At 58.3% G+C, this 27,270-nt stretch overlaps 1 protein-coding gene across 2 annotated transcripts; it reads left to right on the top strand.

Moving 5' to 3' along the window:
* Positions 1 to 27,046, top strand: LTBP4 (latent transforming growth factor beta binding protein 4). 2 transcript variants are annotated; one of them, XM_069549127.1, is made up of 33 exons: positions 1 to 164; positions 1,952 to 2,010; positions 2,167 to 2,305; positions 2,789 to 2,898; positions 7,814 to 8,005; positions 8,160 to 8,407; positions 8,484 to 8,586; positions 8,941 to 9,015; positions 9,111 to 9,233; positions 9,759 to 9,923; positions 11,110 to 11,259; positions 11,385 to 11,528; positions 12,095 to 12,226; positions 12,312 to 12,437; positions 13,210 to 13,335; positions 13,853 to 14,095; positions 14,818 to 14,943; positions 15,032 to 15,151; positions 16,012 to 16,140; positions 16,361 to 16,486; positions 16,779 to 16,901; positions 17,140 to 17,271; positions 18,410 to 18,541; positions 18,621 to 18,746; positions 19,953 to 20,099; positions 20,875 to 21,141; positions 21,454 to 21,525; positions 21,801 to 21,929; positions 22,139 to 22,285; positions 23,279 to 23,431; positions 24,383 to 24,763; positions 25,154 to 25,306; positions 26,629 to 27,046. In XM_069549127.1, exons 1-33 carry the CDS (start codon positions 16 to 18, stop codon positions 26,781 to 26,783), a joined length of 4,902 nt encoding a protein of 1,633 aa, XP_069405228.1. In that variant the 5' UTR covers positions 1 to 15; the 3' UTR covers positions 26,784 to 27,046. The 2 variants fall into 2 exon arrangements, with proteins under 2 accessions (XP_069405228.1, XP_069405229.1); XM_069549128.1 differs by lacking the exons at positions 1 to 164; positions 1,952 to 2,010; positions 2,167 to 2,305; positions 2,789 to 2,898 and adding an exon at positions 4,044 to 4,386.
* Positions 27,047 to 27,270: the final 224 nt, after the last annotated feature.

A 27,270-nucleotide genomic window follows, 5' to 3' on the forward strand; every position in this document is an offset into this window, starting at 1 on the left:
TCCACGCCGGACACGATGCGGCTGCCTGGCCCCAGCGGCCGCCGCCCCCTCCTGCTGGTGCTGCTGCTGCCGCTCCTTGCAGCCGCCGCCACCGCCGCCTCCGCCGCCGGCCCCAGCCCCAGCCAGGCCGTCGAGGTCGCGGCGATCCCGGGCCGTCCGGCCGGGTAAGCCCCGCTGCGGCCCCTTCGTCCTTGTGCCCCCTCCACCCAATAAGTCTGGCGCTCCAGGAAGACCAGGACTTTCGGATTTAGGGGAACATGAGCCCACTGCTTCGTGATAGGGATAAAGAACCAGAGCTCTTGGATTTATTAGGGCCTTCTGTTTTGTAGGGGTTAGAATCCGAGGTGTATTGAGGTTCTGAGCGGAGGGACTCCCTCCCGGTGCGGTAGAGACAGATGTGGCTCCAGGGAATTCTAGAATTTATTTGGAGCAGGGTCCCAGTTTATATAGGGATGGGGCTTTGGGTTCTCCTAGGATGATAGATGGGTGGGGCCGAGCTGGGATGGGGTCCCCCAGGTTTCTGGGATGCTTAAGGAGGAAGAGTATGGGAGATTATCAAGGTGCTTTAAGGAGTTGAGACGTCCTGGTTTTCTGGGGTTTGGGAATGCTTGAAATAATTAATAGTGACCTTTTCCTATAAGACTTGGAGTTTGGTGTTGATGGCGGAGGGGCTTGTGGGAAATTGTGCGGAGGTGGGGTCCGGGGGGCTCAGATTTCACTAGGGTTAAGGATGCTTTAGTTTCCTAGAATTAGAGGATTCTGGGCTTGAATGAAGTACCCGTGATTTCGCGGCAAGAAATCCAGAATTTCATATAGATTTGGGAGTTATAGCCACTCTTCCTGTCTACGGGTGACGAGATCGGAGGAAACAGTCTGCCCAGTACCCCCACCCCCCGCCCTGCGGCCCAGCGCTCCGTTACAAAGGCCCCGGGCTCCGCTCCCGCCTCGGTCTCTGCGAATACGTTTAGTAACCCGAGCCGCTCCGGGGGCGGGGCTGGGAAGGGGTTAACCCGGAGAAAAGGCGGGAGGGAATGACGGCAGGATCGGGGGTCAGGGAGGCTCCCACCCGGGCCGCCCCTTTCCCTACCAGGCCCCACCCGTCTAAAAAGAGTCCATACTGCCGACGTCCCCTTCGCAGCATCCCGCGCTGCTCTTCTCTCCTGACCTGCGCGCGCACCCACAGCCCTCGTCCCCCTTAGCTTGGGGATAATGGATTTGTCTGGGGGGCCCCTGGGTTGCGACGCACTTGCGCCCAAGCTGAGGGCTCCGCCAGCCAGAATCGAAGACCCTCCCGGCGCGGAGGTTCCTTCTGAAGAACCACTCCTTCCTCGTGGTCAGACGGGAAACTGAGGCCCAAAGATCAGGAGACTCTGGCTCCAGGACACACAGCGTGGAAGGGCAGGAACGGGCTAGAACTCAGACCTCGGGATTCTCAGTGCTGGGCTGTGGCTCCTGTATCCCTGTCCACCTCTGCACCCCGCTGGACCCACAGTCAAAAGAGGACTTCCCTCCCCAGCCGTTGAGGCCTGTGGACGTGGCGCCATCTTCTGGCAAACTTCGGGATGACGGCTGAGTCCAGGACAGGGACTTGCGGGGAGGGCCGGGTTCTAGATTCCCAGAGCCGGCTTGGAAGTGCGCTCAGAAATCCTCTCTGAGTCTCTCTCTTTTTCAAAAAAGACTTTAAAATGTCTTTTCCAATAATGCCTTACCAACAAACACTTCAGAAGGAAAATAAACATGAGGTTGCTGTGACCTTTACCTAAACCAATTTGCCTCCCATTGTACAGATGGGGAAACTAAGGCATCGAGCGAAGTGCCTCAAAGTGGTCACATATCAGCCCCAAGCACCCTCCAGCCTTATCTTGGCTTCCCCTCCCCTATCCCTCATCGCTGTCCTTTGGGGAGTTCTATAGTGCTAGGGGCTGAGTGACTTCCTTCCCTCTATTTATAGTGCTCCTGCTTGTCGCTGCTGCCCAAGCCGATGGCCCAGGAGAAGCCGCTGCTTTAGAGGTGGGTTCTTGTAGGCAGGGTATCGGTTGGAGGGGGAAGATGGTAGAAGCAGAAGAGCGGGGGGTCCCTTCCTCATCCCTCACCCCAGCTGGAGAGCTGGATGAAAGAAGAACTCGGTTGCCTCCTTTTCCACTTAGTCCCTGGCTGTCTCTGAAGCCTCCTGCAGGGTCCGGAGCTGCCGGCCCGAAAAGTGTGCAGGCCCTCAGCGGTGCCTGGCTCCAGGGCCCCCAGAGCTGCCGAGCCCCAGCCCCAGCGTGAGGAAGAGACAGGTGTCCCTTAACTGGCAGCCACTGACGTGAGTGTGTGACCCTCTCCTGCTAGATGCTCCCAATCCCGCCATTTCCAGCACATATCTCCCTGCTCCCTGGGTCTCCTTTTCCTTGCTCTCTCTACCAACTTGTGTCTCTGTTTCTATTTCTCCTTTTCTTGCCTATCGCTGTCTCTAGGTCTTTCAGTTTCTATCTCTCTGTCTCTGTCTCCGTGTCCCTCTCTCTCTGTTTGTTCTTTGCGTCTGTCTCTTTCTCTCATAGCTACCTGTTTCTTTCCTGTCTTCTCTCTCTCTCTCTCCCTCCCTCATCCTGGTTTCTCCCACTGACTTTGTTCTTCCTAGCCTCTAAAGAATGTTCCAGGCCTGATCCCCAGAAAGAGATGGAAGGGGGATGCAGAGCCTCCCCTGGAAGACCTCCTGATGTAGGAGGTCCCTTCCAACCAAGGGAGTTGGGGGGAGGGGGTCAGCCTAACCGCGGTGACAACTCCTTCTCTGCCCCATCCCACCCAGGCTGCAGGAAGCCCGAGCCCTGCTGAGGCGACGGCGGCCCCGCGGGCCGGGGGCCCGGGCATTGCTGAGAAGGAGGCCCCCACAGCGCGCCCCTGCCGGCCAGTCCCGGGGTAAGAACATCCGCCCTTCCTCCGCCGGGTTGGGGGGCGGGGAGGCGGTGAAGGGGGATGGGGGGGTTCCGGGCCAGATAAAGCAGTCTGGTTCCCACGGTGCAGCCGCCGCCTAGCCGCCCCCCACTGTAGCTCAGCACCCCTCCCCAGGACTCAGCCCCCTCTAGGGACCCCGGCGTCCGGCTGCGAGAGGTGAGTCCGGGACAGGACTAGACGCGGGCCAGAGGCGCTGACCCGCGGGGGTGGGGCCAGGAAGCCAAGCGTCCGGGCTCCCCGCGGCCGAAGAGGGGGGCGCTGTCCCGGCAGAGAGCGCCCGAACTAGCCCAGACAACAAAAGCGATTGTGCGGGTTGGCGCCTGCCAGGTCACCGAATGCCCCAAATTGCGGGGTGGCTAGGGGCCAAAGGCCTTCCACTGCTCTCCCGACCCTCCTCCCCCACTCCTCCTGCTCCAGCTCTCAGCCCCTGGGCTAGCACACCCCCTAGTCTCCACTACCCTCAAAAGTCTCCCTCCTGCGGTGGCCTTCAGCCCAGATGTGTCCCCTCCTCCCTAAACTCTTCCAGATGTAGGCCTTCCGCCAGATGTGAGGACCCCCGCCCACCATCTTCCTCCACAGTTTCCCCTAATCCATTCCGACTTCTCCTCCCAGGTGTAAGGGTCCTGGTCAGATGTGACTGCGCCCTCAAGTGGGCCCCTCCAGCGTCCTGCCCACCAGGCGGACCCCCAATCACTTCGTGTGCCCAGGTGCACCGACCCTTCTCCTCCCCCACCCCAGATGTGCCACCTGGCTGCCCAGATGTGCCATGACAATCGCCTACCCAGATGAAGCCCCTGTCTCTGTGACTGAGGCAGGGACAGCCTTTAGCCTTCTCCCCAAACGCGGCCCCCACTACTCTTTCCTCTAAAGACTCAGCCCGGTCTGGGGTAGGGTGTAGGGGGGACCGGCCCGCCCCCACCTGTTCCCTTCACCGCCGCTCCCCTGCGGGCCCCATTCACTTGTTGATGCGGGGCGAGAGCAGAGGGGGCGCCCCCCCTCCCCGCTCCGAGTCTAGCGCCCAGCCTGCGCGCCTCTGGCTGCGCGCCCAGCCCCACGCGCCCCCGCGCGGCCGCCGGGGAGGGAGTGGTGGGGAGGGGGGGCCTGAGCGGGGGCGCGGCCGCCCTCCCCCGCGGGCGGGCGGGCGCGGCCGGGCCCCTCGGGCGGGCTGGGGCGGCGGCGCGGCGGAGCGCGGCGCTGCAGCCATGGCGGGCGGCGCGCGGCTGCTCTGGGTGTCGCTATTGGTGCTGCTGGCGCTGCTCCGGCCGCAGCCCGGGCTAGGTCGACCCCGAGAGCGCCTCCGCGTGCGCTTCACCCCGGCCGTGTGCGGCCTGAGCTGCGTCCATGGGCCCACCGGCCCCCGCTGCACCCCGACCTGCGCGCCCCGCAACACCACCAGCGTGGACAGCGGCGCGCCCGGCGGGGCGGCCCCGGGGGGACCCGGCTTCCGCGCCTGTGAGTGCGGGGTGGTGGTCCCGAGGGAGGGATTCCCGGGGGGAGGTGGAGGATCCCTGGGGATGAGGGAGACAGTCCCCAGGAAGAGGGATCCCAGATTCCTTGTGCCAGAGTGCTGGGGGATCCCCGGCTTATTTGAGGAAGATAGCCTCAAATTCCTGGCTTTTGGGGTTGGATCCTGAGAGTCCTGATTCTGCAAGCAATGAGGGTTCTCAGGGACCTGTAGTGTCCCATGTGAGGCGATGGGGGCTGACTTTCTTGCCTTTGAGTCAGTGGGAAATCTCAGAATTGAGGGGCTCTAGAACTTGGGGGAAAGGGGTCTGAATCCTGCGACTGTGAGCAGGGGTCCCAAGAGTCCAAGGGAGAGTTCCAGGGCCTTGAGAAGCGGTTTTCCGTTTCTGCTTCTTTGGGTGGGAGGCATTAGGAAAGTCTAGGATGGGAGTGCCTATGAGGAGGGGGATTGGGGTGTGGAAAGTCGATCCTGAGAGCTGAGAGGAAAGGTGTTCATAGGAGGGTCTCTGCAAGACCCCAAGTTGCAAGGGTCGCACGTGGAAGAGCAATCCAACAGGCGGTCTGGGGGGAAAGGCGCCCCCTGGGGGGCCCAGAGGACAGGAGGGTCTGCGCACCAGGCTCCTCTAGAGATGGAGAGCCCTGGTGGGGGCGGGGGGAGTCAGGTGAGGTAGGGGTAGTGGGCCACCTGTTGGCTCCAGGGCGTGGTGGTGGGTGGGCTCTCAGAGTCTGGGCCTACCTGCCCCCAGTCCCGGAGGCCCTCTGGAGTGGGGAGTGGGGGCCCCTGGCGCCGAGAACTCGCCCAGCCTGGCCCCCGGCCAACCCAGCCCTGGCCGGCGTGAGCTCATCTCTCGCCGGAGCCCCCGCCCGCTGCCACTCCCTCTCTCCACCCCTTCCTCCCTCTTTCCCTCACTCCCTCCCGGCCCAGCCTCAACGGGCCTGTGCCAGGCGCCGTGCCCAGGCGGGTGCCAAGCCCCTGGAGGCGCAAGGAGGGAACTGCGAGGGGCGGTGCGGGGGGGGGGGGTGGTGGTGGCTGACCTCGGGAGGACCTCGATGTCCTCAGCTCCTCAACCCTCCAGGGGTGTGGGACATGGAGTTGCCTGTGCCCATCTAGCGGCCCGCCCTGGGTGTGGGAGCCCTCAGGGAGCTGGGTGGGGGTGGGGGTGGGGGTGGGCCACATTCAGGACAAGAGAAGACGAGGCAGTGTCTTCGATGGCTCGGCAATGCCCCCTCCCCCGACCGCTGCCCCCCAACAGAGACTTCCGATTTTGGAAACTTTATTCCTAGTTAAGCCTTTCCTAAGCCTGCCACTTAATTAAGGACCTCTCTTAGAGCACCCTGGAGTCCTGGCCTGAGTCCCCTAACTAGGGGAGCCGAGAATCTCTGCCCTGAGTCCCCATGCCCCTCCGCACCGCTATCAACAGACTCCAGAGACCAGCCCCTTCAGTGAAGTTCCCGCCCATTCTTCTGATGTAATCGCCCCAAACTGCACCCCTCACCAGAGAACTCTAGTTTTGTCCCTCAGCTACTCCTCCCCACTTCCAGGGGAAACCCCAGATTAGAAAGGCTGTACAGTGATAACTACTCTAGCTGAATTCCCTTCCTGAAAAAGTTTCCCGTTTTCTTCTATTTCCAACTGAATCCCCTCAGAGATCCCTGATTGCTGGGTATCCAAGTCCTTCTCTCCCAGCTGACACCCTCTCCCAGAAACTTCTGATCCCTCTATTTTCAGAGAAACCCAAAGTTGGTCTTGATCAGCTGATTCTCCCAAGAGCACTCCAGATACTGTGCTCCCCTCAAGCAGCCATTAATCTAAAGACTGGGGCACCTTATCCCTTAGCTGAGAGGGAAGCAGGTATTCCGCAATATCTTAGAATCTTCCCAGACAGCTGAGGCTCGCATGTGCTGGAAAGGACTCCGCCACTCCATCTCTACCTTGCTCTCAGCACCCTCAAATTGGCCGTTCCAAGTCACTAGAGTCCTGTCAGTAGGTAACTCTCCCCAAAAGGACTAAAGAGGTTCCTTCTGCCTCCGTTTCCTCTGGGATCGGCTCCCTTTCTGTTCCAGAAACCTCCTGAGGTCTTCGAACGGCGGAGTTCTGCCTTCTAACTGATCTCTTCCCAGGAGTCCAGTCTCCGTACCCTTATAAGTTGAGGGGGCTCCCTCTATGTTTTCCTGTCTTCAGTGTGTGGCTCAGAATCCCACACACGCCTTTTTGGATGGCCCCGGCCGCCTGCCCCCTTCCTCCCCTCCGCACAGCTGTCTCCAGCTGTTCTCGGCAGCCCCAGGGGAGAAAGGGAGGGGGTGCCCTCGCAGGATATGTCCGGCCTTCTTTGGCTCAGCGGGCCCGGGGCTCCCCCAAGGGTCCAGAATGAGGAGCCGCCGCCCTGCCCCCGCCGCACCCCTCTCTTTGTTTACCCCGCCGCACAGCTGGCAGTGCCCCGCCCCAAGGTGGCCCGAGGCCCAACGAGGACGCGCACAGGGGAGAGCAGGCGCGTTCTCGCTGGCCCCGCCCCGGGGCTACCGGAGGCGGGAAGTCGGAGCTGGAACAGGGGAGCCGGAGCCAGACGGGAGGTGGGCGGACACAAAGCGCGGGGATGTGGGGCTAGGACGCGCAGATAGCGGGGAGGTGGGATGAGAGGAGCGCGGGCGAGCGAGCCAGGGCAAACTAACGTGAGAAAGGGAAGATGGGTGGGGCTAAACGCAGCAGGTTAGACGCCTCGATGGGCGGAGTTTGCAATCCTTAGGGTAGAAGAACGCGATGTGGGCGGGGCGCATAGAAGTGAGAAGTGGGGACGGGGCGGGGAGAAACGTACAGCATGTGGGCGGAGCTTGAACCGGCCGCACGGGGTGCAAACGTGCCTAGAATGGTAAGAAGACAGAGTTGCGAGCACTGGATGGTGCCAAGGAGTGACTGAAGTGTAGTTTTAGTCAATGGAAGTCACAAGCGCTGGGTCTAAAGGGGCTGGGACAGCAAAAGATGGGCAGGACTAAACGCGAAGGCACGAGTTAGAGCGGGCGTGACTGAGCCTATAGGCGGGGCCAACACTATCTGGGCGGGGCTAGTAAGCCTCGGACTCGGCTGGAAAGTGGGACTTGAGGAGGAGGGCGGGGCGATATGAAAGTGAAGGAGGAGCTTGGGGGCGTGGCGAGAGGACTCAGAGGGCGGGGCTACACCTCCAGGGGCTGGACCCAGCCAATGCCAGTGGCCAGGGTTAGTGAGATGACGCAAGACTACTCAAGGCTGAACGACTTAGAACTGAGTGATACCTTTGACGGTGTAGTTATAACGTTAGGGGTTGAGCTAGTGAGGGGGGTGTAGTTATAACGTTAGGGGCTGAACTAATCGAGGGTGTCTCGTCCCAAGGGAGGCTGCAAGGAGGGTTGCCGACCCTGAGTGTCCTCGCTCTCTCCCCAGTCCTGTGTCCGTTGATCTGTCACAATGGAGGAGTGTGCGTGAAGCCTGATCGCTGCCTCTGTCCCCCGGACTTCGCTGGCAAGTTCTGCCAGTTGCATTCATCGGGCGCCCGACCCCCGGCCCCAGCCATGCCAGGCTTCACCCGTTCTGTGTACACCATGCCGCTGGCCAACCACCGCGATGATGAACATGGTGAGGAGAGTGCGGCCAGAGTTCCCTCCGTACCCTCCACCACCTCGTCGTTCCTCTAACTCCCATGTTTCCTTCTTTCTCCTGAGTACCCTTCTCCATCGCTCCCTTTTCCCGCATTCCTACTCGCACTTTGCCCCGCGGTGCCTCTCTCCAGGCGTGGCGTCTATGGTGAGCGTCCACGTGGAGCACCCGCAGGAGGCGTCGGTGGTGGTGCACCAGGTGGAGCGTGTGTCCGGCCCTTGGGAGGAGGCGGATGCCGAGGCAGTGGCGCGAGCGGAGGCGGCGGCACGGTCGGAGGCGGCAGCGCCCTACACAGTGTTAGCACAGAGCGCGCCGCGCGAGGACGGCTACTCGGACGCCTCGGGCTTCGGTTACTGCTTTCGGGAGCTGCGCGGTGGCGAAGTGAGAGGAGGCCTGTGGGGAGGGGCCCGGAGCCTGCTACCGCGCGGGGGCGCGCTCACCTTACACTTCCCCACAGTGTGCGTCCCCGCTGCCCGGGCTCCGGACGCAGGAGGTGTGCTGCCGAGGGGCCGGCTTGGCCTGGGGCGTTCACGACTGTCAGTCGTGCTCGGAGCTCCTGGGTAAGCCCCAGGATGTCCCCAAGGCGCTCGGAGCTGGGGAGGACTGAGTACCCTGCCGCTCCCTGTACTCTGCCCGTAGATGTACCCTTACATGAATTCTAGCCACGCCTATCCCGTTGTGGGAATCCTTTCCAGTCTAGACCCACCCATACCAGCTGGGACCATCCATCCCACTTTCTGACTTTGGCTAGCTACCCTGTTCTTACCCGACCTTCACGCCATTCGCCAACCTAAGGCTGACCTTGCGCTCAAACCACACTCAGCACCTTTTAGTTCCTGTCACCCCATTTTCTCCCCCGCCCACTCCATTCTCGCTCCTCTCGCCCCTGGCCCACCCCTCTCCTCTCTCCACAGGTAACACCCACCAGGGGGGCGCCCCAGATGGGCCGTGTCCAACTGGCTTTGAAAGGGTTAATGGGTCCTGCGAAGGTGAGCTGGGGCAGGGGTGGGAAGAGCTCGGGTCTAGGGAAGGCGCTGGCGGGGAGCTTGCCCTGATGCCTCTGGGATCACCCCATTCCTCGTAGATGTGGATGAGTGCGCGACTGGCGGGCGCTGCCAGCACGGAGAGTGTGCAAACACGCATGGCGGGTACACTTGCGTTTGCCCCGACGGCTTTCTGCTCGACTCGTCCCGCAGCAGCTGCATCTGTGAGCCGCCGGGGTCTGAGGCTGGTCCCGTGTCCACCCTATCCTCATGGCCGAGCATCCCTGGGTCTAATTCCCTTAGACCACACCCTCCCAGATTCCCTGGTCCGTCCCTACCACCCCCACCTCTGCCCCCCCAGTCATTCGTACCTCCCCTTCCGCACATCTCAGACTCTCGGGAGCTTCTTTGGCTCCTCTAAGAACCCCTCAAACCTTTTGAACTCAGATCTCCAGACTTTGATCAGCTCCTCTCAAGCCCCGATATTTCCTCATCTCTCGCGATACTTCTTCAGATCCTGAGATCCTTCCCAAACCCCCTTTCACCCCCTCAGATTCTCCCCAAACCCAGAACCCTTCTCAGTCCTCTAGGCCCCTCGCCCCAGCTCTTCTTCAGACTCTCTCAGAGATTTCCCAGATGCCCTTCACACCCACCGAGCTCTCCTTGGGACCATTCCCCTACCTTCCAGATCCCCTAGACCACTACACTGCCAACCCTTCCCTGAAGAATTTCCTCCCCGACCTCCCCAGCCCAACACGTGATCTCAGAGGCCAAGGGGCCGTGCTTCCGCGTGCTTCGAGACGGAGGCTGCTCGCTGCCCATTCTACGCAACATCACCAAACAGATCTGCTGCTGCAGCCGTGTAGGCAAAGCCTGGGGCCGGGGTTGCCAGCTTTGCCCACCTTTCGGCTCAGGTGAATGCCTCCTGCCTGCCTTTCTCTAGCTTTTTTTTTTTTTTTTTTTTGCTTTCGTGCTCTCTGTTCGACTCTGCAACCCCTTGGATTGTAGCCTGCCAGGCTTTTCTGTCCATGGAATTTCCCAGGCAAGAATACTGGAGTGGATTGCCATTTCCTACTCCAGGGGCTTTTCCCGACCCAGGAATTGAACCCGTGTCTCTTGTATCTCCTTCATTGGTAAAGTGGATTCTTTACCACTTGGGCCACCTTGGAAGCCCACCTTTCTTTCAGTTCAGTTCAGTTCATTTCAGTTCAGTCGCTCAGTCGTGTCCGACTCTTTGCGACCCCATGGACTGCAGCACACCAGGCCTCCCTGTCCATCACCAACTCCCAGAGTTTACTCAAACTCATGTCCATTGAGTCAGTGATGCCATCCAACCATCTCACCCTCTGTCTTCCCCTTCTCCTCCCGCCTTCAATCTTTTCCGCCTTTCTTCAGAGTTGACGCAAATAGGCCTTCTAGGCTCCGCCCCCAGACTCTCCAATCAAGTTAGACCCTAGCCTTGGCCACACCCCCGGCCTTTGAGACAACCTATCATCAGACTGGACTCCGCCTGGGCCCCACCCCACCTTGGGCCACACCCACACCTGAGGCCCGCTACCTTGAAGTTAGGCTGTGTCCCACGAGCGTCACCCCCAGCCTCAACCTCTCATAGTCCTTGAGATAGACTGCTTTCCCAACCTTGTCTCGAGGCTTGGCCATGTCCCCAGCTTCTGAGACACTGCCTCCTATCTAACTTCAGCTTTGGCCCCTGCCCAAGACACACCCCTCTCCGAGACACCTCCCTGGCAATCTTTTTCTGCATAAAACGAGACCCCACAATGGACCTGATTGCTTCCTGGCCTGTCCCTGTAGACACCAAACCAGACCCCGCTTTCAACTCCTGTCCCTGCCATCATCCCAAAGAGAGAAAAACATCCTTGGTCCCACCCTTAGCCTCTGAGATATCCCATTCTTTGCCAGGGTACCACCCCATCTCAGCATCCAATCCAAACCCCTAACACACCCCCAGGCCAAGCCTTCCCCACGATCAAGTCCAGACGCTCAACTCCCTCTTCTCTTTCTCCTTCACCGCCCTTCCCTCTCATTTCCCCTACTCTCTTGCCCTTTCTCTGCCCATCTTTCTCCCTTTTCTGTTACCAGAGGGTTTTCGGGAGATCTGTCCAGCCGGCCCTGGCTACCATTACTCTGCCTCCGACCTCCGCTACAACACCAGACCCCTGGGCCAGGAACCACCCCGAGTGTCCCTCAGCCAGCCCCGTGCCCCACCCTCCACCTCTCGACCACCCTCAGGTGAGCTGGTTTCTGGAGGAGAGGGTGTTGTCTCCAAGGGGCTGCCCCAGGCTCACATAAAAAAGGGGAGATGTTCAGGGACACCCAAATCAAGGTCTCCAGTGCTAACACCCCTTCTTTACCAGGCTTTCTGCCCACTCATCGCCCAGAACCTCGGCCTGAGCCCCGGCCTGAGCCCCGGCCTGAGCCCCGGCCAGAGCCCCGGCCAGGCGCTGAGCTTCCCCTGCCCAGCATCCCTGCCTGGACTCGTCCTGAGATCCCTGAATCAGGTGTGGTAGAGGAAAGTGAGGGCATTGATGGGGGTATCACAGGCCGAGTTCCAGGGAGGGAGGCTCCACCGTGAAGATTCTAGAATAGAACAAACAGGGATGTGACAGCCAGAGGAGCTAAGAAATGGGTGGGAAAAGATCAGGGTTTGCTGGGTGGGATGGTGTGTGCACCAGGGGCTGGAGTCAGACAGGCCTGGGTGCAAGTGCTCTGTCATTACTGTGAGGATCAAACAACCTGTGTGTGAAGTATCTAGGAGGTAGTAAGTGCTCAGTTAATGTGAGACAAGTGATTTTCGTGGAGGACACTAAACATATTTCAGGCAGAGGACGGGAGAGTAAAGTAAAATACTAGAAAATGGACACTTTGGGGTGGCAGTATGGGAGGATTCAGGCAGAAGGTCTGATGAGATCATCGCATGATAGAGAAGGGCATCAGAGGGAGAAGACTGGGTTTGAGGAGGGACACCCAGGAGGGTGTTTTAGGTAGAGGATCTGAGGAAATTGTACTGGGGTGAAAGGGACGGGATTCAGACACGGGGGAACCCTGTCTCATTGGACCCCCGCAGGTCCCTCTGCAGGCGAGTGTCAGCGCAATCCCCAGGTCTGCGGCCGCGGACGGTGCATCCCCCGGCCCAGTGGCTACACCTGCGCGTGCGACTCCGGTTTCCGGCTCAGTCCGCAGGGCACACACTGCATCGGTGAGCCAGGCTGCGGGGGGAGGATGGAGGCAGGACGGGAGGCTGTACGGTGTCACCTCCTGACCAGGCCCTTCTGTACCCGCAGACATGGACGAATGTCGCCGCGTTCCCACGCCTTGTGCTCCCGGGCGCTGCGAAAACACGCCAGGCAGCTTCCGTTGCGTGTGCGGGTCAGGCTTCCGCGCCGGCCCGCGGGGTACGGAGTGTCTGGGTAAGAAATCCAAGCCCCACCCCAGCCGGGGTCTCGCTCCAGCTCTTCCTCTGGAGCAGTCCCCGCCCTCGCACGCTTTCCCACGTCCCTTCAGCCCAACTACTGCCTTGGCCTGGCCCTGGGCCCCGTCTCCAGTCTCCAGACTGATTCCGGCCGCACCACTGCCTCTTTCGCAACCTGCCCGCCCTTCCGGTCGGGGCGGATCCCTACCTTCTACTGCCTGGGCTTCTCTATGGTGCTGGGTCCTGGCCCCGCCCTTCAGCTGGCCCCGCCCCCATATAACCCCGCCCCTTCTATGTTCCAGACTAGTGCCTGCCCTCTCCAAGGCCCGTCCCCTGACCCTCAACCGCTGTAACCCACCTCCTCACCGTGATTTCCGCCCTGTCACACCATTGCCCCATCCCCAATCCACCCCTTGCCCCCTCCTGCCTTCCCTTTTCTGGGTCTGCAAAGCTGCCCTTCCTGCCCTTGCCTTACCCAGTCCCTGCTGCTGCTCCCCAAATTGTCCCCCTCACGATTCCCCTCTCTGCCTCTGCCGAAGCTGGTTCCCCAACTCAGGTCCTGTCCTCCCAGCTGAAGCTCCACCGCAGCCTTAAACCGACCCACTCCGAGCCCCTCTGCTGCCCCTGGCTCCCGCTTCAGCCTGGCCCCTGCCCCAGCTTGACTCCGCCCCTGCTGTCCCCGGGCCCCCCCCACCCCCGCCAAGCCGTCTGGGGGAGGGGAGGAGGCGGAGTGTCTGCCCCAGCCCCAGCCACCCTGTTTGTGCCCGCAGACGTGGACGAGTGCCACCGCGTGCCGCCACCGTGTGACCGTGGGCGCTGTGAGAACACGCCAGGCAGCTTCCTGTGCGTGTGCCCCGCGGGGTACCAGGCTGCACCGCACGGAGCCAGCTGCCAGGGTGAGGGACTGGGCATGTAGCGGGGAAGGGAAGAGCAGCAGCGGTGCAGGATGCTGAGACGGAGCCAGGAGGCAGAGGGAGGCTGATTGATTCGAGACAGAGGCCAGGCTCTGAGAACCAGACAGGCAGCCTGGTTGGGGACGGAGAGGCCAAGTGATGGAAAACAGAAAGGCTGAGTCATGGAGGTTGGAGAAACAGAGGGACGGGGTGGAGATGAAAGGGTAGAGTTATGAAGGACAGAGTTTAAGGAGGCCCGCTGATATGGACTAGAAAGACAGAGTTCTAGGAAGCAGACAAGCAGCTTCATAGGGATTGAAAAAATAGAGGCATAGAGGATGGAGGTAGGATGATGAGGGATAAGATGGCAGAGTGATAAGGATGGAGAGCCCGGGGATTAGGACAGGGTGGCAGGATGGTGCAGGGTGAAAGGTCAGAACGATGGAGGTCAGAGAGGCAGAATAGAGTATGGGGGGAGGGGCATAAGGGAGGTATGACCTGCGTCCCTTGTTCTGAGCAGATGTAGATGAATGTATCCAGAGCCCAGGCCTATGTGGCCGAGGGGTCTGTGAGAACCTGCCTGGCTCTTTCCGCTGTGTGTGCCCGGCTGGCTTCCGGGGCTCGGCGTGTGAAGAAGATGTGGATGAATGCGCCCAGGAGCCACCACCCTGCGGGCCTGGCCGCTGTGACAACACAGTAGGCTCCTTTCACTGTGCCTGCCCTGCTGGCTTCCGCTCCCGAGGGCCTGGGGCGCCCTGCCAAGGTGAGGGGGCCAGGTCTAAAGTCACTCCACAGCCCACCCTTTGCTGTGGGGACCAGAGAGAAACAGGTTTGGGGTAGGAGGGGGCAGGAGAGAGGCAGAGGGGTGAGATTCAGTGGAGGAGGACAGGAACAGACGCCTGGGGAAAATGAGGGGGTGGGGAGGGTCTGGCTCCAGAGTCTTTCCCCCTTTCTCCAAATATGAGGGTGCTCTCTAGCCCTCCCCCGTTTCTTGGATGATGCTCTTGTGCTTGTGGGCTTTCCCACTGGCTCAGTGGTAAAGCATACACCTGCAATGCAGGAGATCATGTACAATGCAGAAGACACAGATTCGACCCCTGGGTTGGGAAGATCCCTTGGAGAAGGAAATGGCAATCCTCTCCAGAGTATTCTTGCCCATGAACAGAGGAGTCTGGTGGGTTACAGTCTATGGGGTCGCAAGAGTCAGGCACAACTGAGCGACTCAACCACCACCTTGTGCTTGTGGGAACTCTCAGGAACGGACAGGGCTGAGGCACAGAAGACATCATGCAGGAGGTGGTGTCCTGGCCACTTCATGGCAGTTAGAGAGACCATTAATGGGGGAGCAGTGATCTGTCCTTCTGGCAGGAGGGGGCAGCCTGAGCAAGGTCGAGGGCACTGCCTCCAGAATGGAATGTTGGGGTGGGTGGTGATGGTAGGGGGTCCAGGCCCCTTCTTCATCCCCACTGGCCTCCTCTGCCCCAGATGTGGACGAGTGTGCCCGTAGCCCCCCGCCCTGCACCTATGGTCGGTGTGAGAACACGGAAGGTGGCTTCCAGTGCGTCTGCCCCACAGGCTTCCAGCCCAATGCTGCCGGCTCTGAGTGCGAGGGTGAGGCCGGGGAGGGAGGGAGGAATGTGGATGGATGAGGGGGGCATTGGACCACTACTTCAAAGCCGCACTCTTGTCTGCTCCCCAGATGTGGACGAGTGTGAGAACCACCTGGCATGTCCTGGGCAGGAGTGTGTGAACTCACCCGGATCCTTCCAGTGCAGAGCCTGTCCTGCTGGTCACCACCTGCACCATGGCCGATGTACTGGTAAGATCAGGCCCTGGGTGTGACCTTGGACCTGCGTGCGGCATGACTCCTGACTGAGATCATGACCCCTGACCTGAACTGCAGCCTTTTAACCTGGATCTCAGTCGTCTTACCTGGACCGCAACCCCCAGAGCATGACTGCCATTCTTGACCTAGACTTGACCCCCGATCAGAGTGCAGTTTCTGATCTGGACCATGACCCTTGGCCCTGAATGTGACTTCTCCCTCTGTGATCAATGACCTTCAACTTGACTGTGACTTTTGACCTTAGCTGTGAACACTGCTGATAACCCTGGGACCCCAACCCTGGTAGCAGTTGTGCCCCAACTGTCCTCTGGCCCTGTATTCGACCTGTGACCCCTAAACTTGACTGTGACACCTGGTCTAAGTGTAACTACCAGTTATAACCCTGACCATAACCCCTGACTCTGTGTGATGCTTGATTCTGTCTTTTCACTTCCCCTGCCCTTTCTCAGGGTCCCTTCTCTGGGGCCTGATTGGGTTCATGATCCTGGATCCCAACCCCTGACCAGAGACTCGGACCCCTGACTCATCAGAATGGCATCCAATTATCCTGCTTTATAATACCTGACCCCTTACCCTAACTAATGTCTGACTCCTGTCCCAGTCCCTTCACCTGCCCCTAGGATCCTAGGAACAGGGAGTTCCCAGAAACCCAGACACAGGATCCTCCGAAGATGGTCCCCAGGATTAGGGAGCCCTGGTCTCCCTTACCTCTTTACCTTACCTCCCTGGACTCTTTACCTCACGTCCAACCCAAGACACTTCCCATCATTTCTTTCTGACCCTCATCCATGTGTCCCTAAGCAGAACCTCCTCTGAAATCCCCATTTCTGCAGATGTGGACGAATGCAGTTCGGGCGCCTCCTGCGGGCCCCATGGCCACTGCACTAACACCGAAGGCTCCTTCCACTGCAGCTGCGAGCCAGGCTACCGGGCGCCAGCTGGCCGGCCCGGGCCCTGCGCAGGTGGGCTGGGTGGGGAAAGGGCTGGACAGCCTGGGAGTGGGCCCTGGCTTCCTGGGCAAAGCCTGGTGGGGAGGTGGGAGCTGGACTAAGGGACCGCATAGGTGGAATTTAGAAACTGGCCATCTGGGGCGTGGCTTGCGAGCAGGGTTGCTGCTTTGTAGGCGGGGCTTGGGCCCTGGGGACGGGTCTGGTGACCCAGTCTGAACTCTGGGTACCCTAGACGTGAACGAGTGCCTGGAGGGCGACTTTTGCTTCCCCCACGGCGAATGCCTCAACACCGACGGCTCCTTCGCCTGTACTTGTGCCCCCGGCTACCGGCCCGGACCCCGCGGAGCCTCTTGCCTCGGTCGGTACCCAGGCCGGGCCTGAACCGGGAAAGGGTGGCGAAAGGGAGGGACGGAGTTGGAGAGGAAAGGGGGAAAGGGCGGAGTCTGGATAAATTGGGCAGTGAATGGAAAGGCTCGAGCCAAGCTCGTCGGGGAGGTGGGGCTTGCAGGAAAGGGAGGAGCCTAAGGCAGGTAGGGGAAGGCGTTAGAGTCTCGGAGCCATAGGGGCGGGGAAAAGGCGGTGGAGGGGCGTGGTCTGGAATGTCAGGCAGAGAAGGAGACTGGCTTGCGGTTGCCGACACTGTCCCGCAGACGTGGACGAATGCAGCGAGGAGGACCTCTGCCAGAGCGGCATCTGTACCAACACCGACGGCTCTTTCGAGTGCATCTGTCCTCCGGGACACCGCGCCGGCCCAGACCTCGCCTCCTGTCTCGGTGCGAGGCCCCGCCCTAGCCAGATCCCTCTCTCCTCTGCCTCCTGGTCTCCCCTATTTGTCTCCCTCTCTGCCTCCCCTCTGCTGCTTCCTCCTTCCCCCTTTCCTGCGTCTCCCGCCTCCCCCTTCTAATTCTGCTCTCCCCTCCTTGTCTCCCCAACCTGTTCTACTTTCCCTCCTTGCCACCCCTCTTCCCGCGCGCCGCTTCCCTCATCTGACAGCCCCGCCTCCTCCCTCAGACATTGACGAATGTCGGGAGCGGGGCCCGGCCTTGTGCGGGTCCCAGCGTTGTGAAAATTCCCCGGGCTCCTACCGCTGTGTCCGAGACTGCGACCCCGGCTACCACGCAGGCCCCGAGGGCACCTGTGACGGTGAGACCACTGCCCCGGCCCCCACGAAGAGCTTTCTTGATGATCAAGGAGGGGCTCCAGGCTTCGCTTAACTCTCCCCATCGGTGGTGCAAACAAGCTACTAGTGTGTCCTTACATTGTCTATAGTGGGGAGACAGGAAGCTGAGGGAAGACACTTCTATCAGGAAACAGACCAGACCTCGCTTCTAGAGGCAGCACAGCTTTGGGGGTAGGGGGGATGGTGTGCAGGTCAACATTTTGTGGAACAGATGAAATGACTGTGAGCCTTGCATTCTTGGGTTGCCAGACCCCTGATTCATGGAAACCTAGTTTCATGGACCTCATTCACTAATTTCACAAGAATTCATTAAGCCCTACCATGTGGGACACTGGTAGCAGAAGAGGCAATAAGTCCAACGAAATCCCTGCCCATGGGACTTCCCTGGTGGGTTAGACTCTGCGGCCCCAATGCAGGAGGCCTGGGTTTGATCTGTGGTCAGGGAACTATATCCCACATGCTGCAGCTAAAGATCCCACATGCCACAACTGAAGACCCAGCACAGCCAAAAGAAAACAAAAAAATCTCTGTCCTCATGGAGCTGATGTTTCAGGCGGGAGAGACAGACAATAAATATGTCAATAACTCTGATTCATTCAGCAAATGATTTAGGGGCACCTACACCTGGGGATAGAGTGAGGAACAGGACAGACACAAACCTCTGCCAATGTGGAGCTTGGATTCTAGGGAGGTGACAATCAGCATGCTAATAAATACATGGATATAAGAAGTTTAAGAAGGAAAGTAAAGCAGGATAAATGGACAGAGAGGACAGGTTAGATAAGGGTGGGGGGGCTGGTTAGGGTGGCTGGACCTAGACTTTGGAGTGAAGCAAGAGAGGGAGCCATGCAGATAGCTGAGGGGAGAGTGTTCCTGACAAAGGGAACACCAAGTGCAAAGGTCCTGAGGTGGGGTCACGTTTAGGCTATTTGAGAAATGGTAATGAGGCCTTGCCTGCCTTAAGAGGTATCAATGCTTATTGGTCAGACTCCAGAGTCAGAGACCTCTCAGGCATAGGAACTGGAAGCAGCACCAAGAACCTGTGAAATCAGGCCTGTGACTCCCCTCTCTTTCCCCTACGCCCTCCCCATGCTTTTGCAGACATAGATGAGTGCCAGGAATATGGCCCAGCGATTTGTGGAGCCCAGCGCTGTGAGAATACCCCTGGCTCCTACCGCTGCACGCCTGCCTGTGACCCTGGCTACCAGCCCACGCCAGGGGGTGGATGCCAGGGTGTGTGTCCCTGGGGCCACGGGTGAGAGGCAGAGGGGATAGAAGTTCCAGCCTCGGCCTGACTGTCTGGTGGTTGCAGATGTGGACGAATGCCGGAACCGGTCCTTCTGTGGGGCCCACGCCGTGTGCCAGAACCTGCCTGGCTCCTTCCAGTGCCTCTGTGACCAGGGCTACGAGGGGGCACGGGACGGGCGTCACTGCGTGGGTACGGGGCTCCTGGGGGAGGGTGGAGCCAGCGGGTGGGGAAGAGGCTGGTCAAGCCCTGATCCTCTCCATAGATCTGAGTGCATGTAACCTTTAGGGGTATGGAATTTAGACCTTGGAATAGAAGATCATTTTCATGTCAGTCAGGAGTCCCTATTAACTCAGATTTTATCTGGGGCGTGCTTTAAAAATTCATGCATAAGGGAGTAGAAGTACAGTAACCTTAAGTGTATGTAAACATTTTTCCCCCCAACATTTACAAAAAAATGTTTGGCAGCACATGGGACCTTAGTTCCCCAACCAGGGACTGAAACCCTGTCCCCCACATTGGAACGCAGAGTCTTAACCACCGGGCCACCAGGGAAGTCTGCCAACATTTTATGAGAAAAATTTCTAAACATATGGCAAGTTAAAAGGCCTGTAGAGTGAATCTCTGCACAGCCATGACCTGCATTCTATTATCGTTATACTTGCTTCCTCACATGTCTCTCCATTAATCCACCTAATTTTTTGGAGAGATTTAAAATTAAATTGCAGGCATCACTATATCACTCCCCAAAATTTTTCATGCATAATGCATGTCATTAACCAGAGATCAATATGTGTTCACAGATATTTTTGAGGTTCAACTTACATACAGTGCAATGGATGATTCTTAATTATACATTCTCTTAGTTTTGACAAATATGAACAAATCAGGCTTCATTTCTTTAAAGGGAATAAAAACTGTGAAGTTCAGGGAAATATTTGAATTTCGAGGCTACGTGAATATAGGAATTGTAATGAGGCTAGCTGTCTCCCAGCTCTGCTATCCTCTACTGCATTTATCTTCAGGCAGATTCTCTTTTCACAACGACGAAAGGGGCCGTCGCACCTCTGGCTGACATCCTCAGCTTGCCATCCCTAGCTACAGAGGAAGGCTCTGCGTATTTCTAGAACAAGTCCCAGGACTGGCTTTGATTGGGCCCTGCTGGGTCCCTTCCTGTCTTTGACCCAGAGAAATGCATCAATCTGCTTGACCTACTCAAAACACATGGGTTGAAAAATGGAGGAGCAGATGACTCCCATGGGGAAATCAGGGTTTGTCACTGGAACATAAGTAGAGGATGGGATCTGAGCCATTAAATACTTCAAAGCTCAGACTTTTATGGAATTCCAGAAGTTTACCACCGTTGACTCCCTCTTCCCTCTTGTCTCCTGCTCACAGATGTGAATGAATGTGAGACACTACAGGGCGTGTGTGGAGCTGCCCTGTGTGAGAATGTGGAAGGCTCCTTCCTCTGTGTCTGCCCCAACAGCCCTGAGGAGTTTGACCCTATGACTGGGCGCTGTGTTCCCCCTCGGACCTCTGCTGGTGAGACTGAGATCAAAGTCTATTTAACTGATGGCTGCTGGCCCCACAGGAAAGTAATGGGATCTAACCATTCCTGACGTGGACAGCTGCCGTCAGTTAGATGCTGTTGTTTTAAACAACAAAAAACTGCAAAACACAGAAGTTAACCTAGGTGTGGGACTCAGTGTCAGGAGAAGTAGATCCTGGTTCTGACTTGACCAGATTCCTCCATTCAACAAATGTTCACGGTGTTTAGGCCCTTTTCTGGGCACTGGGAACACAGTAGTGACCAGAAAACCACCCTGTCTTCAAGGGGCTCACAATCCAGGGGGGACAGATAGCAATATAGCCTGAAAGTAATAATCTAGAGAAATCAGGACTGTGATGGAGGCAAGGGCCATGGGGTAGGTAGGGAGGAGAGGGCAGGTGAGAGAGGGGCTTGAGCGGTTCCATGTGGACAGGTTGTGGGGCTGCCTAGTTCGGGGAGCAGTGTCTAGGCCCACGTCTGGGTTTTGAGTATGAAGATTCCCAGGCCGGTTTGGGATGTGTTGATTAGGAGGCCTCCAGGAGGCCAGGGAAATGCCCTCTTCTCTGAACTGCAGGTGGGATGAGGGGCCAGATGCTTGGGAGAGGGAGATAAGGAGGCAAGAGGTACAGAAAGGAGAAGAGGCAAGAATGGAAGAGACCATGGCCGACGGATGGTGAGGGGTGTGGAGCCTGGTTCTGCCACACGGGGGCCTCAGTTTCCCCGTCCATAACGGAGGGGCTGGAGGCTCAGCCCGCACTGTCTCCCCAGGTACGTTCCCAGGCGCACCGCCCCACGCACCTGCCAGCCCCAGTCTGCCGGCCAGGCCTCCGCCCCCACCCCCGCCCCGCCGGCCCAGCCCACCCAGGCAGGGCCCTGTGAGCAGCGGGCGCCGGGAGTGCTACTTTGACACCGCGGCTCCGGATGCCTGTGACAACATCCTGGCCCGGAACGTGACGTGGCAGGAGTGCTGCTGCACCGTGGGCGAGGGCTGGGGCAGCGGCTGCCGCATCCAGCAGTGCCCAAGCACCGAGACAGGTGGGCTTGGGCCTCGGGGTGCACGCAGGGCTGAGGGTTTGAGTAGAAATAGGTGGACATGGGACTGGGCTGGGACAAGGGGACACACTTGGACAAGGGGCAGAAGTGCTGGTATTGCATGGGCAAGGGTGACTTAACAGCTAGGTGGGCATCAGGCTGAGAGGTGGATACAAATAGGCACAGGGGCTGAAGTCTTGGGCAGTGAAGGGCAGGCATGGGGCAAGAGTAAGCACTGAGGCAAGTGGGCACAAGCAGGCCCAAGGCAGGGCCTAGGGCCAGGGTGTGGAGGCTCAGCCTTGTCTCTGTGTGCAGCTGAGTACCAGTCATTGTGCCCCCATGGCCGGGGCTACCTGGCGCCCAGCGGAGATCTGAGCCTCAGGAGAGGTAAAGCCCACTCACCCTCAGCCTCCAGCCCAGCTCTGTCTCACCCGGTCTCTGTTCTCTTTATCTCTATCTCTCATCCTGTGTCTCTGTCTTTCTCCTTCCCACCCTTATCTTCTGACTCTCTGTCTCTGGGTCTTTGTCACCATCTCTTCCTCCTTCTCTTTCCTGATCCTGCCCTGCAGCCACACACTCCCCTCCCCTGATCCAGCCCATCCCACAACCTGGCCCTCCCCCATCTCTGGTGAGGCGCGTGCCTCTGATCATCTTTCCCCCAGACGTGGACGAGTGCCAGCTCTTCCGAGATCAGGTGTGCAAGAGCGGCGTGTGCGTGAACACAGCCCCGGGCTACTCGTGTTATTGCAGCAACGGCTACTACTATCACGCCCAGCGACTGGAGTGCATCGGTAAGAGTCCCCCACCTCCATCATCACCCCCACCCTCGCCTGGGACTCTTTCCAACCCTTGGTCACGCCAGCGCCTCTCTGGAATGTGACCACCACCAGCAGGAAGTCGTGCCTGAAGTCTAGACTCCATTTATCAGGTTGTCAGTGCACTGGGGAAAGGGCAAAGGGGAGGAGGCTACTTCTTAATCACTCCCTCCATGCCTCCCTAGATAATGACGAGTGCGCGGACGAGGAGCCAGCTTGTGAGGGCGGCCGCTGCGTCAACACTATCGGCTCTTATCACTGCACGTGCGAGCCCCCACTTGTGCTGGACGGCTCGCGGCGCCGCTGCGTCTCCAACGAGAGCCAGAGCCTTGGTAAAGTCTTCCCGCGCCCCGCCCCGTCGATTATCACGCCCCAGTCCCGCCCACGCCGTCCAGTCCAGCCCCTCTTAAGCTCCGCTCAGCTTCAAGCCTACACCCGGGCCACGCCCCTCGCACGTGGCTCGGTCACGCCCCTTAACGCCCCATTTAGCCTCTGGTCTTGGCTTTTTTGACTCTCAGAACTGGAGGCCAGCTGGCGTGGTTAAGGACGGACGTTTCAGAGGAACCTCCCTGCCACTTGCTGGTCCCGTGTATGCAAGCACGTTTGCTTATTCCCTCTTGGACCCCCACAGCTTGCTTTCAGCGCATTGGGTAGATTGGCAGTAGCCCCTACCTTAGAGGGTGGCTCTAAAGAATTCTGTTTCCAAGAACAGAAGGAGGACCTGGTCTCACTAAGTGCTAAAAGCATGCTTTCTGTTATCTTCCTGTGTGTCTCTGTCTCTGCACCTCTCTATGAGTTTCTGTCTTCGGGCTTTTCTCTAAATTTCTGACCCTCTCTGCATCTGTCTTTGCTTTTAGGTCTTTCTTGCTGCACCTTTGCTTTCCTGTGTTTCTGACTGAATCTCTGACTCTTTTGACGTGTTTGTCTTTATTTCTTTGGGTCCCTTCTCTCTTTTTGCCCACTGACCCAAATTCTCTTCTCCTCTTGCTTATTGTTCCTACAACATCCTCCCACACTCTAAGACGTCATTCAAACAACAGTGCTCAGAGCGGAAAAGCAACTGCCCTGGGGTCACAGAGCCTTCCAGAGGCCAGACTTGGATAGATTCCTCCTCCCTAGACCCTGTCTCCCTCCTATTTGATAACCTCATGCCAGGCGAAGCCCTGTACTCACCTGGAGCTACTTAAGAGGACTTCCCGAAGCCACATCACAGCTGATGAGGACTGAATGATAGGGAGGGGCTGGCTGAGCTGAAGGAGATTGAGCAATTTGGGAGGTCTTGAGTGTCTTCTTCCTGCCTTGATGCATGCTGTCTCTGCCCTCAGATGACAATCTGGGAGTGTGCTGGCAGGAAGTGGGGGCTGACCTCGTGTGCAGTCGCCCTCGGCTGGATCGCCAGGCCACCTACACAGAATGCTGCTGCCTCTATGGCGAGGCCTGGGGCATGGACTGTGCCCTCTGCCCTGCACAGGACTCAGGTACCGCCACCTGCCTGGGCCACACTCAGAGATTCTGCCCCTCAGGCTCCAAATCTAGTCCTCAGACTCCCAGTCTTAGACCCCAAGATCCCCCCAAACTCAGCCCCTCAGACCCCTATGTCCCAGCCCATTCCTAAATCTTGATTTCTTGGGCCCCAAGTCACAACCCAAAGACCTCCAAGCCTCAACCACAGAAAACCCAAGGCCTGACTCAGCAGGTGTCATAGTTCCAGTCCCATAGGGCCCTGATGTATATGGGCTCTCAGACCCTCAACCCCTAGTCTCTGGAACCTCAAGACAGCCCATGAGACCCCCTCCCCCAAAGCCTGGACCTTTATAACTCAAATGCCAGTTGCTCAGATCCTGCCATCCTGGCCCCCAGACTCTGTCATAGCTCACAAACCTCCCAAGTTCCACTGGCTTGGATATTCACATCCAAGGGCCTTTAAGAGGCCAGCCCACAGCAACAGAGATCCCCCATGCTTTGTCTCTTAAAAGCCTAGAGTCCCCCATTTCTCAGCCCTTGTGAAACCAGTGCCAGCCCCAGGTCCTTGGTCCTCTGACTTCCAGGTCCCATGGCTCAGATCTACTCCCCTGCATCCTGACCCCTCAGATCCCTGATACTTGCCATCCTACCTTCATAGGCCCCTAGCCCCAGATCTCATGGGTCCCCAAATTCCATCACTTGGATCCAGACTTCTAGCTGTAGTCCTCAGTACTCCTGACCTCAGTGCCTTGGCATCCCAGCCTCAGTCCTCCGACCTTCAGTCCTGGCTCCAGAACCCCTGATCCCAACCCTGCAACCCCAACCTGTTCCTTTGACACCCCTCTAATGCCTCAGCCCAAACCCCTCCCACCCTCTCCTCCAGGCTCCTCTTCCCTGAGGGGGGACATAAATAGCTGGTGCAGGGGAAGCCTGAGCTGATTGTTAGGCTTGGCTCCCATTTGCAGATGACTTTGAGGCCCTGTGCAACGTGCTGCGCCCCCCTGCATATGGACCCCCGCGGCCAGGTGGCTTTGGACTCCCCTACGAGTATGGCCCAGACCTAGGTCCACCTTACCAGGGCCTTCCCTATGGGCCTGAGTTGTACCCACCACCTGTCCTACCGTATGACCCCTACCCACCGCCACCTGGGCCCTTCGCCCGACGGGAGGCCCCCTACGGGACGCCACCCTTCGACATGCCAGACTTTGAGGACGATGGTGGCCCCTACGGTGAATCCGAGGCTCCTGCTCCATCTGGCCCGGGCACCCGCTGGCGCTACCGGTCCCGTGACACCCGTGGCTCCTTCCCAGAGCCTGAGGAGTCGCCTGAAGGTGGAAGCTATGCTGGTGAGTATTAAGGCCGAGTGATGAGCGCTAAGATGAGGACCCAGTGTACAGAGATGGCGATAGGAGAAGGGAAGGAGGGAGGGACGGGGAGAGACAGAGATAGAAACAAAGAGAAGTCGGGGGGAGACACAGGCTCAGGGAGACAGGAAAACAGAGATATTGTTGGAGAGAGCGACAGAGAGCAGAGATGAAGAGGAACAGACCCATCTCCGTAGATGAACCGAAAAAACGATGAGGACAGAGGGAAAAGCTAGAGATAACAGAGCAACGTAAACATCCTGGCCCCACAGCGCCACCCACAGCCCTGGAGCGGGATGGACAATTTAGAAGAGGACCCAGGGAATCAGTGCAGGGCCCCACTTGAACTCTGAATCCCCACACTCTCCGCAGGTGCCCAGGCTGGGCGCTACGAGGGACTGGAGGCAGAGGAGTGCGGGATCCTGGATGGCTGCGCCCACGGCCGCTGCGTGCGCGTCCCCGAGGGCTTCACCTGCGACTGCTTCGACGGCTACCGCCTGGACATGACTCGCATGTCCTGCGTTGGTGAGGGGGTGGGCCAGGGCCAGCACTGAGGGGTTGGAGATAGGGTGGAAAACCTTTACTAGCGGTGGGTAATCAGGATCGTCAGGAAGACCAGCCAAACGGCTAGGCAGGGGAACAGAAAGAAATTCTTGCTCAGGGATGGGGCATGCCTGAAGGAGAGGTCAGATTGTGAGGAAAGCCAGGTTGTGACCGCAGGACCAGGGCTGGGCTTGAAGCTGGATGGAGAGAATAGAATCCTGCAGGCGTGATTGCTAAGGACTCCCAGGGCTACTTTGAGCGATTTGCTTGACTTCTTTGAAGAACCTTCAGTTTTCCCATCTGTAAAATGGGAATATGAATCATGTCTGCCTAGTTTAGACAGCAGGAAAGCAGAGTGGTTACAAGCCAGGACTCTGGGGCAGTTGGATAGACCTCAGGCTCTGTCCAGCAGTGTGATATGTGATCTCGGACAGGTCACTGTCCCTTGCTCAGTTTTTCTTATCTGAAAAATAAGCATATCTTACAGAACCCACTTCACAGAGCCAAGAACATCGATTTGCAATGACAGTGAGGCCTTTGTGTAAACCAAAGCTCAGCGAAGAGAACTGACTTCCCCAAAGACTCAGAACTAAGAAACAGCAGGGAGCTGGGCACTGAGTCTTTGCCAGCTGGTCTGAGAACTTCCTGGGCTTTTTGGTGACACTGGGCCAGGGGCTTCCCCATGCTGAGGCTCAGTTTGCCCAGTACCTACCTCATAGGGTTATTAGGAGGATAGTTAATACAGGTAATATGCTCAAAACAATGTCTGGCACAACAAGCATTTGTGGTTGTTAGTATCATCATCAGTATTGTTTTCCTATCAAAACCCCAGTGTCCTAGGGGGCTACCATACCCATCTCACAGAACACAAAGCTGAAGTGCAGAGAGGTTAAGTCACCTGTCCAGCTCACACAGCCAACAGTCTCCACTCCGACAGGAGACTCAGCATCCACAACCCTCAGGGGCCAGGGAGGCGGGCTCCTGGGTCCCCAGCCCTGAATGCTGCTGCTGCTGCTGCTAAGTCGCTTCAGTCGTGTCTGACTCTGTGCGACCTCATAGATGGCAACCCATTAGGCTCCCCCGTCCCTGGGATTCTCCAGGCAAGAACACTAGAGTGGGTTGCCATTTCCTTCTCCAGTGCATGAAAGAAAAAGTGAAAGTGAAGTCCCTCAGTCGTGTTCGACTCTGTGCGACCCCATGGACTGCAGCCTACCAGGCTCCTCCATCCATGGGATTTTCCAGGTGAGAGTACTGGAGTGGGGTGCATTGCCCTGAATAGCACTCCTGGTATCCCCTTTCCCCAGACATCAACGAGTGTGACGAGGCCGAGGCGGCCGCCCCACTCTGTGTCAACGCCCGCTGCGTCAACACCGATGGCTCGTTCCGCTGTATCTGCCGCCCGGGATTCGCACCCTCACACGAGCCGCATCACTGCACGCCCGCCAGACCCCGGGCCTGAGTGAGTCCCCAGCAGCCCTGGGCCGCCCACTCCGCGCCTGCGCACGCGGGGTCCCTGCTGCACAACCCTGCCACCCACCCGCTTGCGCGCATGCGCACAGCGAGGCCGGACCCGGCGGAGAGGAGGGTCAGTGGGACAGATGGACAAGAAGGAGCAGCCTTCCCACCGACGTCGCGGGCCCAGGCCTAGCCCACGGTCCCCTTCACATTCCTGCTCCTTTTTATAAAAAGTATTCAATTAAAAAACACCTATTTTGTACCTTCCGCCTCTGTCTGCCTGATGTTTCTCAAAGTTTGGCTCCAGAATTTGTTCTTCGAGCCACTAAATTACATCTTCTCCCCATTTCCGCTTCTTCATTCCTGCGCCTCCGGCGCTTGCTCTATTTCTGCCTCCTTTGGTTCCTGCTTTTCTCCTGTGTCTGTTTCTTTGTCTCTGTCTTCTGGCTCTTGTCTTGCTGCTTCTTTTCTCTGCCTAATTCTCCGTGTTT

The sequence above is a fragment of the Ovis canadensis genome, chromosome 14 (genome assembly GCF_042477335.2).
Source record: "Ovis canadensis isolate MfBH-ARS-UI-01 breed Bighorn chromosome 14, ARS-UI_OviCan_v2, whole genome shotgun sequence".
Lineage (NCBI taxonomy): Eukaryota > Metazoa > Chordata > Mammalia > Artiodactyla > Bovidae > Ovis > Ovis canadensis.